We start from the raw sequence: 19,852 nt of genomic DNA, 5'->3' as shown, positions 1-19,852 counted from the left end.
TCCGGAAGAGGTCATTCCTACCCTGGTCAAAGCCAGGAAGGAGGTGACCGCACAACATTATCACCACATGTGGCGAAAATATGTTGCGTGGTGTGAGGCCAGGAAGGCCCCATGAAGAAATTTCAACTCTGTCGTTTCCTGCATTTCCTGCAAACAGGAGTGTCTATGGGCCTCAAATTGGGGTCCATTAAGGTTCAAATTTCGGCCCTGTCGATTTTCTTCCAGAAAGAATTGGCTTCAGTTCCTGAAGTCCAGAAGTTTGTCAAGGGAGTACTGCACATACAACCCCCTTTTGTGCCTCCAGTGGCACTGTGGGATCTCAACGTAGTTCTGGGATTCCTAAAATCACATTGGTTTAAACCGCTCAAATCTGTGGATTTGAAATATCTCACAGGGAAAGTGACCATGCTGTTGGCCCTGGCCTCGGCCAGGCGAGTGTCAGAATTGGCGGCGTTTGTCTCAAAAAAGCCCATATCTGATTGTCCAGTCGGACAGGGCAGAGCTGCGGACTCATCCCCAGTTTCTCCCTAAGGTGGTGTCAGTGTTTCACCCGAACCAGCTTATTGTGGTACCTGCGGCTACTAGGGACTTGGAGGACTCCAAGTTGCTAGATGTTGTCAGGGCCCTGAAAATATAGTTTCCAGGACGGCTGGAGTCAGGAAACCTGACTTGCTGTTATCCTGTATGCACCCAACAAACTGGGTGCTCTTGCTTCTAAGCAGACGATTGCTAGATGGATGTGTAGTACAATTCAGCTTGCACATTCTGTGGCAGGCCTGCCACAGCCAAAATATGTAAATGCCCATTCCACAAGGAAGGGGGCTCATCTTTACAACTTTGCCGAGCTGATACTTGGTCAGGGGCACACCCTCACTGAGGAGGACCTGGAGTTCTCTCATTCGGTGCTGCAGAGTCATCCGCACTCTCCCGCCCGTTTGGGAGCTTTGGTATAATCCCCATGGTCCTGACGGAGTCCCCAGCATCCACTTAGGACGTCAGAGAAAATAAGAATTTACTTACCGATAATTCTATTTCTCGTAGTCCGTAGTGGATGCTGGGCGCCCATCCCAAGTGCGGATTGTCTGCAATACTTGTACATAGTTATTGTTACAAAAATCGGGTTATTATTGTTGTGAGCCATCTTTTCAGATGCTCCGCTGTTATCATGCTGTTAACTGGGTTCAGATCACAGGTTGTACAGTGTGATTGGTGTGGCTGGTATGAGTCTTACCCGGGATTCAAAATCCTTCCTTATTGTGTACGCTCGTCCGGGCACAGTATCCTAACTGAGGCTTGGAGGAGGGTCATAGGGGGAGGAGCCAGTGCACACCACCTGATCCTAAAGCTTTTACTTTTGTGCCCTGTCTCCTGCGGAGCCGCTAAACCCCATGGTCCTGACGGAGTCCCCAGCATCCACTACGGACTACGAGAAATAGAATTATCGGTAAGTAAATTCTTATTATTCGCTGTACACACAGCAAGGCATGCCCTTAAAATGTGCCCTTTCCCCCCAATTATCAACTATCTTGCTATTAAGAATGAGTTATTGTCTTTGGAATGCTCAAGGAAACTAGGTGCCTCAGTAAGTAGTAAGTTTGTTGTTGTGTAATCACACTTACTGCTTGCTCCTTACCTGTCTCGTACAAAACCTGCCCCATCACCAAGTGTGGTGTCCCATACTGGGGATATAAAAACCCACCACAATGCCAGTGGGTATACGGCCTGTTAGACGAACGCTCCATTCTACATGTTCTGTAAATATGTTCCTACACTATGAACGTTTTATTTCAGTGTCCTAATCCAGAATGAATGATGTCCTAACCTTCTCATTATGCTTCAGTGTCATTCTTGATCTCTTTTCTTCCAGAAATGGAGGAGTTGATCGTGGAGCTACGACTGTTTCTGCAACTGCTGGACCATGAATATCTTACAACCACCGTCAAGGAGAAAAAGAGCCTAATAAGCAACCTCCTGCAGAGGATACAGTCATCCAAAGGTCAGTGAGGCGTCTGCTGCCCTGGAACTATGCACAGTTCTTGGGTTAATAATCACTGTTACATCCGTTAGCAGATGGGGAGAAGGGTTATCATATATACTGTGGGCCTAATTCAGACCTGATCGCTCGCTAGAAGTTTTTTGCAGCGCTGCGATCAGATAGTCGCCGCCTATAGGAGAGTGTATTTCCGCTTTGCAAGTGTGCGATCGCATGTGCAGCCGAGCACTAGAAAAAAGTTTTGTGCAGTTTCTGAGATGCCCAGAACTTACTCAGCCGCTGCGATCACTTCAGCCTGTCAGGTACCGGAATTGACGTCAGACACCCGCCCTGCAAACGCCTGGACACGCCTGCGTTTTTCCAAACACTCCCAGAAAATGGTCAGTTGACACCCATGAACGCCCTCTTCCTGTCAATCTCCCTGCGATCGGCTGTGCGAATGGATTCTTCGTAAAAACCCATCGCACAGCAACGATCCACTTTGCACCCGTACGGCGCACTTGCGCATTGCGGTGCATACGCATGCGCGGTTCTGAGCTGAACGCAGCACAGCAAAAAAAATCTAGCGTGCGATCAGGACTGAATGACCCCCTGTATCCCACATGAAGAAAGCACTTCTAACACCCCACCCGAGTTTTCCATTTTTGTGATACGGGGGGAACTAAATGTACACACAGCACATAGGCACAAAACGAGAAGTAAGGTGGTGAGGAAAGGTAGGTGAGCTCACCGTTCACCTCTTAGGTGTAGAGCCAGCAAGAGGAAGTGAAGACGGGTACATGGAATTAACAAAGAATTAAGGTTCGAAAAGGGTTGAGAATTACCTAAAGGATAAAAAAAGGGGTAGACTAGATGGGCCAAGTGGTTCTTATCTGACGTCAAATTCTATGTTTCTATGGGCAAGATACTATATATAATCTATATTAGATTCCTTGAACTCCAGCCAGCTAAGTCATGTGACAGTAAGATAATGCAGCCATGGTAATCTCCTCCACAACCATATAATAATCAAGCCTATGGAACAGATTGACGGAGGGGAAGATGACCGTGAGCAAGTGCAAAAGTTGGGTATTTTGTTGTTTTTAAATGCAGTGAGGAAGATTTATCAAAGCTTTGAGAGAGATTAAGGGGGAAATATATCAAACGTTGGAGAGGGATAAAGGGGAAGATGCATCAAAGCTTGAGGTACCAACCAATGAGATTTTATTGGTCATTTTATAGGCTGTGTTTTAAAAATGACAAAAGCTGATTGGTTGGCACTTTCTCTCCAAGCTTTGCTAAATCTACCCCACTGTGTGTATATTGAAAGTAAACTCTATTCACATGCTTCATTTAACAAGGATACCGAACTAGCAAAGCCGTATGAGGCCCATGACCCTGGAAACAGGTGTAATTCAGCCCCTGCCTGAATAATGAATAAGTACCCTTTACTACGCGTTATTATATGCCATATAGCAATACAGTCTATGTTGACAGCTCATTAATGTCTGGCCATTCACAATTCTTCTTAGCAGAGTTTGAGCTGAAAAACCACGTTCACAAAGCAGAGACGCTGAGCAGCGTTCCGGCCCCGCCGCAGATGCCTCTCCCGGAGATCCCGCAGCCCTGGCTGGTAAGATGCCCGCTGTTCCATTTAGGGCCTCACTGCTGTGTCCTAAGTAAATAACGATTGTGCCCATGGGATAGGTCGGGTGGAGTCTACAACGCAGCAGATGTAATCACATCAGCGCTATCTCTATACACATCTCTGTCAGATTACTTTTTCTTGGAAAGCAAAAGTAACAAGAAATGGTTCCAAAATTCACAGTATGCGGATCCCTTCAGGGTTGTGCCTGGGGTTTGCTGAAGGGCGGGAGAGACAAATATGCAGCATATTATTTTAGTAGCTGATTGAATCTGTGCTAGACTTATAGGCTTGGCAACCTGCACTTTCTTCAGCTGTTGTTGTAGTAGTACATCTCCCCGGGGCTCGGTGTGTAGGATGTTGTGCTTTTCAGTGCGGTGCTAGTGGGACATAATGCAAAGTCCTTATTTCTGACTTACACCTCTATCGTCTGAATGGCATGGTCTATGCAAGACTAAGAAGGTAAGCTGCACTGTTTGCCTATAGAACTATAATGTGTTTTTTTGATGGTTCTATGTATGTGATATTAGTAGTAGATATAGATCTAGTACCTGATTCAGAGAAGTACGCAGCTGCAAGAGTGATTTTCTCCACAACGGCAAGCGAAGCTGACGCCCACAAATTAATAGACGCCCACCGGAGCTACCAGAATTTATTCGCAATTGCGTACTATCGCAAGAACAAGGAACATCGGGCTGAAAGGTAGCCCTATGTCTGCGCAGACTGGACAACCATGTTTTTGTATGTTAGAGCTCGCAGCTGACGTCAGATACACACCCCCTGAAAACGGCCATGCCACGTCTGCGTTTTAACAACCACTGCCCGTTAATACCCCCAAACAGTCCCTTCCTGTCAATCACTTTGCAAAAGAATCCTCATTGCTTGCGGCTTTGCAGCGGAACCTTGACACGTGTGCAATGCGAACGCAGCACGCGCGCAGTCTGCCGATAATCACTCGGTTCCGTGGAACATCGGTTTTGCGTACTTATCTGAATCAGTTACACACTTTCTCTGCTCATAGCTTGTCCAGTTTTTTTGTTAAAAACTCAATGATATGGGAAGGATAGTTGTAAGTGGAGAACATATCCCAGTGCACATGAATAAATCCGCACAAGAGGCCTGACTAGGGATAATGCGGTAAAAGACCATCAACCATTGGTTATTCCTGCTCTTTAACTCGCTGGCCTGTGGACCAATCAGGGGTTTGCTGGTCGTGTCGGGAACAGAGCTAGGCTCCGTGTCCCAGCATCAAGTAGGGGGAGGAAAAAAAAACATTTAGGGCCTTGTACCATCGATGGTGGAGAACCATTGGTTTCTCCACCATTGATAGGGACAACAATAAAGAAAAAACAATCTATATTATGTTATTAACCATCGATGGTTGAAGGACAGCCCTAAGCCTGATACACAGTTGTACGCTATATGCCGATAAGTTTGTCTTATCACTGCTGAGTCCAATTGTAAAACGCAACGGAATATGCTGCGCCTGTAAATAAATAAAATATTTTCGCAATTGAGCGATTATCGGTGAACTATACATATGTCAGTGCTGTAATGAGCATAAGCAGCAATTGATTTGCAATTACACTTGTAGTGAGGATTCATTCGCACGTGATTAACGGGGAGTGGCAGCAAAATGCAAGCATTTTGGGACTGTTTATGGGGCAGGTATCAGCCGCCAACTGAAATCCTGTACACAGAAATCATCATAAATGGCATCTGCGGCAGCATTAGTGTACTACCTTGAAACAGGCAGTTATATTCACATGGTCGACCATGTTATGGTCGACAGTCATTAGGTCGACCACTATTGGTCGACATTGACATGGTCGACATGGACACATGGTCGACACATGAAAAGGTCGACATGATTTTTTTAACTTTTTCTTCTTTTGGGGAACTTTTCCATACTTTACGATCCACATGGACTACGATTGGAACGGTAAAGTGTGCCGAGCGAAGCGGTAGCGGAGCGAAGGCACCATGCCCGAAGCATGGCGAGCGAAGCGAGCCATGCGAGGGGACGCGGTGCACTAATTGGGGTTCCCAGTCACTTTACGCAAAAAACGACACCAAAAAAAGTAAAAAAACTCATGTCGACCTTTTCATATGTCGACCTTTCATGTGTCAACCATTTTCATGTGTCGACCATGTGTCCATGTCGACCATATCAATGTCGACCAATAGTGGTCGACCTAATGACTGTCGACCATAACATGGTCGACCATTCATACCGGAACCGAAACAGGCCCAAGGTGCGTTCATGTCTTCCACTCTAGGGAATCGCCACAGACTAGAAGTACACCTAGGTTAAAAATAAAAAAAGTAAAAAGTTTTTCTGTATGCCTACAAAAATATTGCATGCTATTTCTAATTACTGGCCTAAATTTATTATGGGAATGCCGGTCCAAATTGCCCTGTATTTATTACTTGTGGCACATTCGTGTTTGTGAAACTTTTCATCACATCTGTCGGAAAGATTTTAGCAATACGGTTCTCTGCTGAAACAACATGGAGGCCCAGAATACTCCCATTCGTACTCAACAGATGCCACCCGAACGCTAACGGCTCTGAGGGCTTGTAAAATGAAAGTCCTCTGCCCAGAAAGGCGTGCGCTCTCTCCATACATCTGACCTCAGTACTCTCTCATACTGCAAAATGAAGATTCATTACCTACTGCTCTGCTGAGTGAAGTTCCCTGCTGCGCTTAGGTCTCGGTGCCCTTTCTCAGCCCAACTTCTCCACTCAGCCTGTACACAACAGTGCTGATCTGCAGCCACCTCCATCAGCAGACCCATGGCCTTCTAGTGGAAATATATGCGCAGCTATGTGAGTGGTGTCTACACTATATAGCTACTGTATATTGTGTGATCCACAGATTGCCTCATATGACCGCAGCATGTGTGGAAATGGTTATCCGAGCAACTTGGAAAGAAGATTGCCAAAATAAAGTATACCTGCACATGGTGTGGTTGTGCCAGGAATGCCAACATGAACTTTCTAGAAGCAGCAAAACTGTTAATTGCTGGTTCCGAGTAGTCTTCTGCAGAGTAACAGATGGCCACAGTCTCTCGACTAACGTCTGAATACAAGTACCGTATATTTGGAAAGAGAGATTTGCAAACGTAAAAAAAAAAAGAAAAAAAAAGAATTTCTGTTGGTAGGGAATGGCATCCGGCGACCTGCGCCAAGTTCAATTCCTGCCAGTGAAAAAATATGAAGGTGTCTTTTAATATCTGCCACAGAAACTAAAAACGTATGTTCCAAGCTACACAAAGCAGGTGCTAAGCGTACTCTTCTTCTTTTCAGCATGAGACCGTAATTGCTGTAATTTTTGGGATAATTTTGCTTGTGATTGTAGAAGGAATGCTGCCCTGACATAATGGGTTAACGTAGCAATTCTGCGCACAAGAGAGGCAACCATTATGAGAGTGCGGCCTAGTTTTTTGAAAATCGATAGATATAGAGACTAGAGAGAGCTTTAAATATTGCAGTTAAATTATGGGTTTTGCCAAATGAGTCTGTCTGTGCCGTTCTCATAACGTCTTCAGGGTTTTATGTCCCTCTTAATATCTACAGCCCAGTGCAAACGATGCCGTCTACATCCTCGTCTTCGTTAGTCCGGCAGCCAAAAGGAAAAAGTGTGATTCAGCATTTCCCACAGGCATGCTGACAGCAAGTCCTAATGAGCCAAATGGGCTACAATTTTTGGAAGTGATGTAGAACAACATGCTGGGAACGGAAAAGGGATTTCACCTGACCTTACATTTGGAGGGAATTTCTTGAAACAAACGGTGATTGAGGAAAACCAGCAGCTGACTCGGCTCGGCCTGTGTTTTGTATGGACAGGTGCCGAGGTCCAACCAATAGAAAGCTGCAAATGATGTCACGTGTCCAGTTACTTGATTCTATTTAGAAATTACACTATATTTACTTCAGGAATTACCTTGCGGTGGACTGATTTGGGTGGAGCACTTCAGTGCTTAGCGGTGTTGGATTATTAAAAGTTACCCTTGACAGATTTTCTTGATAGATAGATAGATACTGCTTTCAAGTTTTATGGCGTTAACCATTTAAAGTTTGGTTAACATGAGCAAGGGTCTGTGCATGTAACCTTGTAGGATGTTCACGTCAACAACTTGTTGGTTCGTCCATCGAAGGTTTTTTTGTTTGTTTTTGGGGGTTTTTTCCCCTTCATTTTTGCAGTAACAGAAGTTTGTTTGAAACATGGACTTTTCCATGACAGACCTATCCGCAGTGAAACATTGCTAGACAGCTTCAAAGTACATCTAGTACAATCGTAAATTGATTCCATCTGTGTTGACATTGGCCAAACACTGAGCCTCGGCCCGGCCCTGTAGTAACCATTGGTGTAAAGGTATCTGACTCAGACATGAACCATTTGTGTTTCATTTCCTTCATTGCCAGTTTTCTGTATTACTTCCACATAGAGGAAAACAAGAGGAGCTTGACTTAAAATATTGACTTACAAATTAATTATGAATGGCTTTTCTGACTTAAGGGCCTCCGCTGTGCCTGAGATTTATGCCTTTAGATTTATTTGCTAGTATTTATGTTCCGTAAAGTATAACCTTTATGATGTTGTTCTCCTCATTGTAAGGACCGGTTTACTCACAGGACTTCATCAACCTATTCCCATATATTTTTGTTCCATGATTTGTTATGACACTTTGAACTAGTGTATAGTAGTATATAATATATTACGAAGTGTACCTGATACTTACCCTCACTGAAGGCCACTGTAGGATGAACCGATATGCAGCCTATCCGTTCGCTAAGAACTAGTAACTTTGCTGAGGCACAAAGCACCTAGGGGGCAGATGTATTAAACTTGGAGAAGTGATAAAGCAGTGATAAGTGTAACGTGATAACGTACCAGGCAATCAGCACCAATATGTAAATGATCAGTTAGGAGCTGATTGGCTGGTATTTTATCTCCTTCCACTTATCACTGCTTTATCACTTCTCCAAACTTAATACATCTGCCCCTCGGTTCCCAGTGAATTGATGAGCAGGGTTGTGATGAAATTTGTTCAGCCCAAATAATAGGCTGCCTCCGCACATATAAAAAGTTAAATCTCCAAAAACCAGTACCAGTTACTGTTTTAGCCCATAGATTATTGTGAATGCTATTCAGTATACCATTTTTGGGCAACGTGCAGCCAAGGGGCCACATGTGGTTGTCTACATCTTCAGCTGCAGCTCCTTTTTTTTTTATTAGTATTTACAGCCGTGGCCTAAAGTTTTGAGACTGACCCAAGTATTGGTTTTCACAAAGTTTGCTGCTTCACTGTTTTTAGACCTTCTTGTCAGGTGTTACTATGGTATACGGAAGTAAAATTACAAGCATTTCATATGTGTCAAAGGCTTTTATTGACAATTACATTAAGTTTTGGCAAAGAGTCAATATTTGCAGTGTTGACCCTTCTGTTTCAAGACCTCTGCAATTCGCCCTGGCATGCTGTTACTCAACTTCTGGGCCACATACTGACTGATGGCCGCCCATTCTTGCCTAATCAATGCTTGGGGTTTGTTAGAATTTGTGGGTTTATGTTTGTCCACTTGCTTCTTGAGGATTGCCGCAAGTTCTCAATGGGATTAAGGTCTGGGGAGTGTCATGGCCATGATACCAAAATGTTGATGTTTTGTTCCCTGAGCCACTTAGTTATCACTTTTGCCTTATGGCAAGGTGCTCCATCATGCTGGAAAAGGCATGGTTTTTACCAAACTGTTCTTGGATGGTTGGGTGAAGTTGTTCTTGGAGGATGTTTTGGTACAATTCCTTATTCATGGCTATGTTCTTAGGCAATATTATGAGTGAGCCCACCCCCTTGGCTGAGAAGCAACACCACACATGAATGGTCTCAGGATGCGTTACTATTAGCATGACACAGGGCTGATGGTAGCGGTAACCTTTCCTTCTTTAGACAAGCGTTTTTCCAGATGCCCCAAACAATCTGAAAGAGGATTCATCAGAGAAAATGACTTTACCCCAGTCCTCAGCAGTCCAATCCTTGTACCTTTTGCAGAATATCAGTCTGTCCCTGATGTTTTTCCTGGAGAGAAGTGGCTTCTTTGCTGTCCTTCTAGACACCAGGCCTTCCTCCAAAAGTCTTCACCTCACTGTGCGTGCAGATGCACTCACACCTGCCTGCTGCCATTCCTGAGCAAGCTCTGCACCGGCGGTGCCCTGATCCTGCAGCTGAATCAACTTTAAGAGGCGGTCCTGACACTTGCTGGACGTTCTTGGGCGCCCTGAAGTCTTCTTCACAATTATTGAACCTCTCTCCTTGAAGTTCTTGATGATCTGATAAATGGTTGATTTAGGTGCAATCTTACTAGCAGCAATATCCTTCCCGTGAAGCCCTTTTTGTGCAAAGCAATTATGACTGACTGCACGTGTTTCCTTGCAGGTAACAACAGGTTAACAAAGAAAGAACAATGATTTCAAACACCACCCTCCTCTTAAAGCTTCCAGTCTGCTATTCTGACTCAATCAGCATGACAGAGTCATCTCCAGCCTTGTCCTAGTCAACACTCTCACCTGTGTTAATGAGAGAATCATGGACATGAAGTCAGCTGGTCATTTTGTGGCAGGGCTGAAATGCAGTGGAAATGTTTTGGGGATTAAGTTCATCGTCAAGGAACGTGGCAATTAAATGCAAATCATCTGATCACTCTTCATGACTTTCTGGAGTATGAGCAAATTGCCATCATAAAAACTGAGGCAGCAGGCTTTGTGAAAAGTAGGATTGTGTCATTTTTTAAAAACTTTTGTCCATGGCTGTATATCTGTGGTCATTATGTGCACTCGTAGCCGGTCATGTTACAGCATAGGGATAGCTTGTCCCCTATTTACTAAGATCAATTGTCAGCATGGTATGTAGCTACAATATCTACATTTAAGGGGATATTCAATTGTTTGTAAAGTCAGTTGGGTGTCTGTTTTTTTCCTTTCTATTAGATAGGAAAAAACAGACACCCATGTAATAGGCAGGAAAAAACAGACACCCAACCGACTTTCCAAACAATTGAATTGCACCCTTAGAAGGGTGACACTAATGTCAACATGTTCATAATGCATGTCTACATTATGAACATATGAGCGTTAGGGTAAAATAGAACGGTCAACATGTCATGTCAACATTATGTCAGTGTCGACACTGTCAATATGTCAGTTGTTGACTTTGCGACTGACATTTTGAATGTAGACATTCACGAGGAGATGTACTAAGCCTAGGAGAGAGAGAATGTGGAGAGAGGTTAAGTGCCAACCAACCAACCTGCTTCTATCATTACAGGCTGTGTTTGAAAAAATAAGATTTTACTTACCGATAAATCTATTTCTCGTAGTCCGTAGTGGATGCTGGGGACTCCGTAAGGACCATGGGGATATAGCGGCTCCGCAGGAGACAGGGCACAACAATAAAAGCTTTAGGATCAGGTGGTGTGCACTGGCTCCTCCCCCTATGACCCTCCTCCAAGCCTCAGTTAGGATACTGTGCCCGGACGAGCGTGCATAATAAGGAAGGATATTGAATCCCGGGTAAGACTCATACCAGCCACACCAATTACACCGTACAACCTGTGATCTGAACCCAGTTAACAGTATGATAACAACGAAGGAGCCTCTGACAAGATGGCTCACAACAAGAATAACCCGATTTTTGTAACAATAACTATGTACAAGTATTGCAGACAATCCGCACTTGGGATGGGCGCCCAGCATCCACTACGGACTACGAGAAATAGATTTATCGGTAAGTAAAATCTTATTTTCTCTGACGTCCTAGTGGATGCTGGGGACTCCGTAAGGACCATGGGGATTATACCAAAGCTCCCAAACGGGCGGGAGAGTGCGGATGACCCTGCAGCACCGAATGAGAGACTCCATGTCCTCCTCAGCCAGGGTATCAAATTTGTAGAATTTAGCAAACGTGTTTGCCCCTGACCAAGTAACTGCTCGGCAAAGTTGTAAAGCCGAGACGAGTCGCCCAAGATGAGCCCCCTTCCTTTTGGAATGGGCTTTTACAGATTTTGGCTGTGGCAGGCCTGCCACAGAATGTGTAAACTGAATTGTATTACAAATCCAGCGAGCAATCGTCTGCTTAGAAGCAGGAGCACCCATCTTGTTGGGTGCATACAGGCTAAACAGCGAGTCAGATTTTCTGACTCCAGCCGTCCTGGAAACATATTTTTCAGGGCCCTGACAACGTCAAGTAACTTGGAGTCCTCCAAGTCCCTAGTACCCGCAGGTACCACAATAGGTTGGTTCATGTGAAAAACAGAAAACACCTTAAGGAGAAATTGAGGACGAGTCCTCAATTCTGCCCTGTCAGAATGAAAAATTAAGTAAGGGCTTTATATATGATAAAGCCGCCAATTCTGACACACGCCTGGCTGAAGCCAGGGCTAATAGCATCGTCACCTTCCATGTGAGATATTTTAAGTCCACAGTGGTGAGTGGTTCAAACCAATGTGACTTTAGGAAACTCAAAACAACATTGAGATCCCAAGGTGCCACTGGGGCACAAAATGAGGCTGTATATGCAGTACCCCTTTTACAAACATCTGAACGTCAGGCACTAAAGCCAGTTCTTTCTGGAAGAAATTCGACAGGGCCGAAATTTGAACCTTAATGGACCCTAATTTTAGGCCCATAGACAGTCCTGTTTTCAGGAAATGTAGGAAACGACCCAGTTGGAATTCCTCTGTAGGGGCCTTCTTGGCCTCACACCACGCAACATATCTTCACCAAATGCGGTGAAAATGTTTTGCGGTTACATCCTTCCTGTCTTCGACCAGGGTAGGGATGACTTCATCTGGAATGCCCTTTCAGGATCCGGCGTTCAACCGCCATGCCGTCAAACGCGGCCGCGGTAAGTCTTGGAACAGACAAGGCCCCTGCTGGAGCAGGTCCTTTCTTAAAGGTAGAGGCCACGGGTCTTCCGTGAACATCTCTTGAAGTTTCGGGTACCAAGTCCTTCTTGGCCAATCCGGAACCACGAGTATCGTTCTTACTCATCTCCCTCTTATGATTCTCAGTACTTTTGGTATGAGAGGCATAGGAGGGAACACATACTCTGACTGGTACACCCACAGTGTTACCAGAGCGTCCACCGCTATTGCCTGAGGGTCCCTTGACCTGGCGCAATATCTGTCTAGTTTTTTGTTCAGGCGGGACGCCATCATGTCCACCTTTGGTTTTTCCCAACGGTTTACAATCATGTGGAAGACTTCCCGATGAAGTCCCCACTCTCCCGGGTAGAGGTCATGCCTGCTGAGGAAGTCTGCTTCCCAGTTTTCCACTCCCGGAATGAACACTGCTGAGAGTGTTATCACATGATTTTTCGCCCAGCGAAGAATCCTTGTAGTTTCTGCCATTTCCCTCCTGCTTCTTGTGCCGCCCTGTTTACGTGGGCGACTGCCGTGATGTTGTCCCACTGGATCAATACCGGCTGACCTTGAAGCAGAGGTCTTGCTAAGCTTAGAGCATTGTAAATTGCCCTTAGCTCCAGTATATTTATGTGGAGAGAAGTCTCCAGACTTGATCACACTCTCTGGAAATTTTTTCCTTGTGTGACTGCTCCCCAGCCACTCAGGCTGGCATCCGTGGTCACCAGGACCCAGTCCTGAATGCCGAATCTGCGGCCCTTTCATAGATGAGCACTCTGCAGCCACCGCAGAAGAAACACCCTTGTCCTTGGAGACAGGGTTATCCGCTGATGCATCTGAAGATGCGATCCGGACCATTTTTCCAGCAGATCCCACGGAAAGGTTCTTGCGTGAAATCTACCGAATGGGATCGCTTTGTAAGAAACCACCATTTTTCACAGGATCCTTGTGCAATGATGCACTGATACTTTTCCTGGTTTTAGGAGGTTCCTGACTAGCTCGGATAACTCCCTGGCTTTCTTCTCCGGGAGAAAACATCCTTTTCTGGACTGTGTCCAGAATCATCCCTAGGAACAGTAGACGTGTCGTCGGAAAAAACTGCGATTTTGGAATATTTAGAATCCACTCGTGCTGTCGTAGAACTACTTAAGATAGTGCTACTCCGACCTCCAACTGTTCTCTGGACCTTGCCTTTATCAGGAAAGCGTCCATATTTCTTTTAAGAAGAATCATCATTTCGGCCATTACCTTGGTAAAGACCCGGGGTGCCGTGGACAATCCAAACGGCAGCGTCTGAACTGATAGTGACAGTTCTGTACCACGAACCTGAGGTACCCTTGGTGAGAAGGCAAATTTGGACATGTAGGTAAGCGTCCCTGATATCCAGTGACACCATATCGTCCCCTTCTTCCTGGTTCGCTATCACTACTCTGAGTGACTCCATCTTGATTTGAACGCTTGTATGTAAGTGTTCAAATATTTCAGATCTCACCGAGCCGTCTGGCTTCAGTACCACAATATAGTGTGGAATAATACCCCTTCCCTTGTTGTAGAAGGGGTACTTTGATTATCACCTGCTGGGAATACAGCCTGTGAATTGTTCCCAATACTGCCTCCCTGTCGGAGGGAGACGTTGGTAAAGCAGACTTCAGGAACTTGTGAGGGGGAGACGTCTCGAATTTCCAATGTACACCTGGGATACTACGTGTAGGATCCAGGAGTCCACTTGTGAGTGAGCCCCCTGCGTGCTGAAACTCTTGAGATGACCCCCTACCGCACCTGAGTCCGCTTGTACTGCCCCAGCGTCATGCTGCGGACTTGGCAGAAGCTGTGGAGGGCTTCTGTTCCTGGGAATGGGCTGCCTGCTGCAGTCTTCTTCCCTTTCCTCTACCCCTGGGCAGATATGACTGGCCCTTTTGCCCGCCTGCCCTTATGGGGACGAAAGGACTGAGACTGAAAAGACTGTGTCCTTTTCTGCTGAGATGTGACTTGGGGTAACAAAAGGTGGATTTTTCAGCTGTTGCCATGGCCACCAGGTCCGATGGACCGCCCCTTTATACGGCAATACTTCCATGTGCCGTCTGGAATCTGCATCACCTGACCACTGTCGTGTCTTCGTCTGGCAGATATGGACATCACATTTACTCTTGATGCCAGAATGCAAATATCCCTCTGCGCATCTCGCATATATAGAAATGCATCTATAGTCAATAAAATCTTGTCCCTGTCAAGGGTATCAATATTTTCAGTCAGGAAATCCGACCAAGCCCCCTCAGCGCTGCACATCCAGGCTGAGGCGATTGCTGGTCGTAGTATAACACCAGTATGTGTGTATATACTTTTAGGATATTTTTCAGCTTCCTATCAGCTGGCTCCTTGAGGGCTGCCGTATCTGGAGACGGTAACGCCCCTTGTTTTTATAAGCGTGTGAGCGCCTTATCCACCCTAAGGTGTGTTTCCCAGCTCGCCCTAACTTCTGGCGGGAAAAGGTATACCGCCAATAATTTTCTATCGGAGGAAACCCACGTATCATCACACACTTCATTTAATTTATCTGATTCAGGAAAAACTACAAGTAGTTTATTCACACCCTACATAATACCCTTATTTGTGGTACTTGTAGTATCAGAAATATGTAACACCTCCTTCATTGCCCTTAACATGAAACGTGTGGCCCTAAAGGAAAATACGTTTGTTTATTCACCGTCGACACTGGAGTCAGTGTCCGTGTCTGTGTCTGTGTCAACCGACTGAGGTAAATGGGCGTTTTTACAAGCCCCTGACGGTGTCTGAGACGCCTGGACAGGTACTAATTTGTTTGCCGGCCGTCTCATGTCGTCAACCGACCTTGCAGCGTGTTGACATTATCACGTAATTCCTAAATAAGCCATCCATTCCAGTGTCGACTCCCTAGAGAGTGACATCACCAATACAGGCAATTTGCTCCGCCTCCTCACCAACATCGTCCTCCTACATGTCGACACACACGTACCGACACACAGCACACACACAGGGAATGCTCTGATAGAGGACAGGACCCCACTAGCCCTTTGGGGAGACAGAGGGAGAGTTTGCCAGCACACACCAAAAACGCTATAATTATACAGGGACAACCCCTTATACAAGTGTTTTCCCTTATAGCATTTTTATATATGTAATCATATCGCCAAATAAGTGCCCCCCCTCTCTGTTTTAACCCTGTTTCTGTAGTGCAGTGCAGGGGAGAGCCTGGGAGCCTTCCTCACAGCAGAGCTGAGCAGGAAAATGGCGCCGTGTGCTGAGGAGAATAGGCCCCGCCCCCTTTTCGGCGGGCTCTTCTCCCGGAGTTTGTGAGATCTGGCAGGGGTTAAATACATCCATATAGCCTCAAGGGCTATATGTGATGTATTTTAGCCATAAAAAGGTATTATACATTGCTGCCCAGGGCGCCCCCCCCAGCGCCCTGCACCCTCAGTGACAGTTGGTGACTGTTGGTGAAGTGTGCTGACAACAATGGCGCACAGCTGCAGTGCTGTGCGCTACCTTATGAAGACTGAAAGTCTTCTGCCGCCTGTTTCTGGACCTCTTCAACTTCGGCATCTGCAAGGGGGGTCGGCGGCACGGCTCCGGGACGAACCCCAGGGTGAGACCTGTGTTCCGACTCCCTCTGGAGCTAATGGTGTCCAGTAGCCTAAGAAGCAAATCCATCCTGCACGCAGGTGAGTTTACTTCTCTCCCCTAAGTCCCTCGTAGCAGTGAGCCTGTTGCCAGCAGGTCTCACTGAAAGAAAAAAACCTAACTTAAACTTTTATTCTAAGCAGCTCAGGAGAGCCACCTAGATTGCACCCTTCTCGGCCGGGCACAAAAATCTAACTGAGGCTTGGAGGAGGGTCATAGGGGGAGGAGCCAGTGCACACCACCTGATCCTAAAGCTTTTATTGTTGTGCCCTGTCTCCTGCGGAGCCGCTATATCCCCATGGTCCTTACGGAGTCCCCAGCATCCACTAGGACGTCAGAGAAATTAGAAGTGCTGATAAATACTTTATCTCTCTCCACTTTGTCTCTCTAAGCTTTGATAGAACTCCCCCTCAGTCTGTGTCGACTCTTCCGTGTCTGCGGTTTTATTGCGCTAAGCATGAACAAGTCCTATGTCCAAAGCCATTAGCCATAGACCCCGGCCAATTCAGCTCTGGATGTAGTATGTTACTTGTATCTCTACCATGGTGTGTGTTACTGACTTACAATTAGAGCTAACAAGATGTTTGGTGTGTCTGAATGATGTATTATTTAATTGTCTAAAAACTGCCATTGAATAATACCGTGTCCAGGAGCGTGAAAAGCCTGGCCGTCTTCATTGTCCATGTCTGTACATATTATGTTCTAAACAGAGATACACGTAGACACTCATGAGCCTCTTGAGCCAATTTGAGTGCATTGGCAGCCATCAGAATGCCTCAGATATGCTCAGGTACATCTGGGCCTAGCCTTTACAGCCATGTCCACACAATGAGTTCTGTCATTGTTTTCCAAAACAAAATGGAACCTGAGTATATTGCCAGATGCATGCCACCGGGTGCCTCTCTTGTGGAGTGCATGCTGTCCACACATGTACAGTATGGAATTAAATAAGTGTTCCATGCTGAATGGCTGCATCATTCCACAAGTCTTCCACTCATGATGGGGACCATTGAGGATTAAGAGGCAGATTTATCTGAGCTTAGAGAGAGAGAGTACCCGCCAATCAGCTGCAGACAATGAGGCAGATGTTCTAAGCCTTAAGAGTGATCAAGTGGAGAGATAAACTACCAACCAATCCGCTCCTGTCATTTTTCAAACACAGCCTATGACATGGCTGTTACTTTCTATCTCTCCACTTTATCTCTCTCTCCAAGGCTTAGTACATCTCCCATTGTGTTTGAAAAAAGGCATTTATCTCTCTACACTTTATTTCTTCCAGCTTTGATAAATCTTTCCCTAATTTCCTTATTAAATGGATAAATGATGTGCCAGTTAGGGAATATAGGGACCAGACTGCCTTTCTATGCATCCAGATATTACTCCCCAGTGTTGTCAGCGGTAAATGTTTAGCCATCCTTTGTACCTGCTGTGCTATTTAGCATTGCCATGTTTATTGTTCTGTTCTTGACTCTGTGTGTTTCTGTCATGGCAGCCTCCAGACAACGGGCCTCCACCATTACCAACGTCGTCGCTCCCAGAGGGGTATTATGAAGAAGCTGTGCCTCTCGGCCCTGGTAAAGCTCCTGAATATATAACTTCCAGTGAGTTGTGAATAGCGTCATGAATTTAACTGCGTGCACTGCATTAGACATGGCATGCACCAACATTCTCTTTGGTACACCGAAAGTCTGCACCCAAATTATACACTTGGGCCTGAGGCATTGTTGCACGCAGACCAGCCATAGATGCTGCCGGATTGCAGGCACAGAACTAAAAGTGTATAGTCTCCTATAAGCAGTGTTATAACCTTCTGTATGGTGCTTGGTTTGGTAGTTTGCGTCATCAGAGACCGCACTGCCACCAGACTTTATGAATGTTGTAGTATTGGCGGAAACAACTTAGTTGCAAGGCATTCTGGGACTTAAGGCAGCAAGCCAGGTCACAATACACCCAGGGCTGGTTCTAGACCTTGTGGCACCCAGGGTGAAATTTTCCTTTGGCGCTCCCCCCCGACGGTGAAACGGTTAGTGCGCGCCGTAGGTTAGTGGTGTGGCTTCACAGGAAAGGGGCGTGGTCAGTTTGCTCCCTGTGGTTTTGCCCCCTGTAAAGATGTGCACCCTGTAGCGCTGTGCCCACAGTAGCTGTTGTGCCCCCTGCAGCTGTGCCCCCAGTAGTTGTGCCCCCCTTAGTTGTCCCCATCAGTAGCTGTGCCCCTAGTAAAAAAATAAAAAATACTTACCAGCCCCATTCCTGCCGCTCCTCTGATCTATGGGAGAGACGTCATGACGTCTCTCCCATAGCGCCGCATAGAAAGGTCCTCTCCGCGAAGGGAAACTAGATGCTACCTCACTGCGCGTCTAGATTCCCTTCGCGGAGAGGACCTTTTCATAACCACCGCCATCCTAGTTGGTAGCATCTCTAGCCACGGCAGCGGCGCCCCGGGCAAAAGTCCTGCTTGCCCGTGGCAAGAGCCGCTACTGAATACACCCCACACTGCCCCAATGAGGTACACTGCTCTCTGCCGCAGATCTCATGGCAGGGGGAAAAAACTTTTTCTCCCTCAAAACACCTTTATAATGTCTTGCATGTGACTCTTTGAAATGCCTGACATAACCCATCCACACTTCGGTCATGGCTGCCATTCTGTGTATTGTCTTAGCAAAAAAAAAAAAAAAAACACCCCTGCACCATTGCAAAAATATTCTATTTATTATTATTTTTTGAAATTATGTATAACAGGATTTACTTTAGTATTATTGCACTTTAAACACATTTCAATTCAATGGGAACATTCCAGAAGAAAAGCCAAAAACAAGACACAGTAGGTTAATGCTGGTGGTGAGCGGCACCCTTACGGCCTCTGCTGTTGACAGCGTTAATGCAATCCAGGCTTTTGGGAATCTACTCAGTGGCTTGGGAGAGGAGGGGTGTCGCTAGCATTTGATATCAGTGGATGCCGCTATTTGATGTCGCTCTCACAGTTACAAACCAAACTATCCGCAATTTAAAAAAAAAAAAAAAGTGTTGAAAAAAAGTGAAACTCGGAAGGTGATTAGAGTTTGTGGTTTGAAGTTCGGTGCGAGCCAAACCATTGGCTAAGTCTTCCAGAAAGCAAATCAGCAAATATATGACGGCTTGTTCTCTGCAGGGATAGAACATTATTCACAGTTTGGTACCAGCATGCATTATATGTTTGATCTTTAGTGTTTGTTATGGGACGGAGCTGGACGCTTTCCATGTTGTGATATTGCTTGAAAGATAAACATAAAAATGATTAAGTTTGCGCGAGAGGCCAAGACTGTCAGCTGAGGACTTTGGCTTGCTGTTTCGGGCGCGCTATCATAGGAAAATAAAAAATGAGTTCACATCTGAACATGAAGATGTTGGGGGTCTGTAAATGTTCCAGCACTGGATAAGTAGTGTCCAAAACAAAGACCCCCTCCAACGATTAATTTCTAGTTTTCAAGTGGTACTTGGAAATTATTTACAAAGCATGGGGTTCTAAATCCCGGCGCTTCCAATTGTGTGTTAAAAAGGGCAATACTTTTACCAACTGTGTATGGTTAGTAAATGCAGTGGCATTTTACATTTCGGTCCTAAACGCAATCAGAAACACCAGGTTTTAGAACCCAACACCTGGTAAATAAACCCTCCCCAGTTGG

The 19,852-nt window shown here is 45.7% G+C and overlaps 1 protein-coding gene across 5 annotated transcripts in view; it reads left to right on the top strand.

Annotated features, from left to right (window-relative positions):
• The window catches only part of AFAP1 (actin filament associated protein 1), a 230,302-nt gene that overhangs the window by 80,857 nt on the left and 129,593 nt on the right, over window positions 1–19,852 (top strand). For 2 of the 5 annotated variants that reach the window (XM_063923969.1, XM_063923995.1), the window contains exons 2-4: window positions 1,868–1,996; window positions 3,508–3,605; window positions 17,683–17,791. In XM_063923969.1, coding sequence (XP_063780039.1) covers window positions 1,868–1,996; window positions 3,508–3,605; window positions 17,683–17,791 — 336 coding nt within the window. Of the gene's footprint in view, window positions 1–1,867; window positions 1,997–3,504; window positions 3,606–17,682; window positions 17,792–19,852 lie in introns of all 5 variants that reach the window. The other 3 variants (XM_063923989.1, XM_063923974.1, XM_063923982.1) reach the window with 2 other exon arrangements.

Source organism: Pseudophryne corroboree, chromosome 1 (assembly GCF_028390025.1).
Source record: "Pseudophryne corroboree isolate aPseCor3 chromosome 1, aPseCor3.hap2, whole genome shotgun sequence".
NCBI lineage: Eukaryota > Metazoa > Chordata > Amphibia > Anura > Myobatrachidae > Pseudophryne > Pseudophryne corroboree.
The sequence above is the reverse complement of the archived record's forward strand: the minus strand, read 5'-3'. Positions and strand labels throughout refer to the sequence as shown.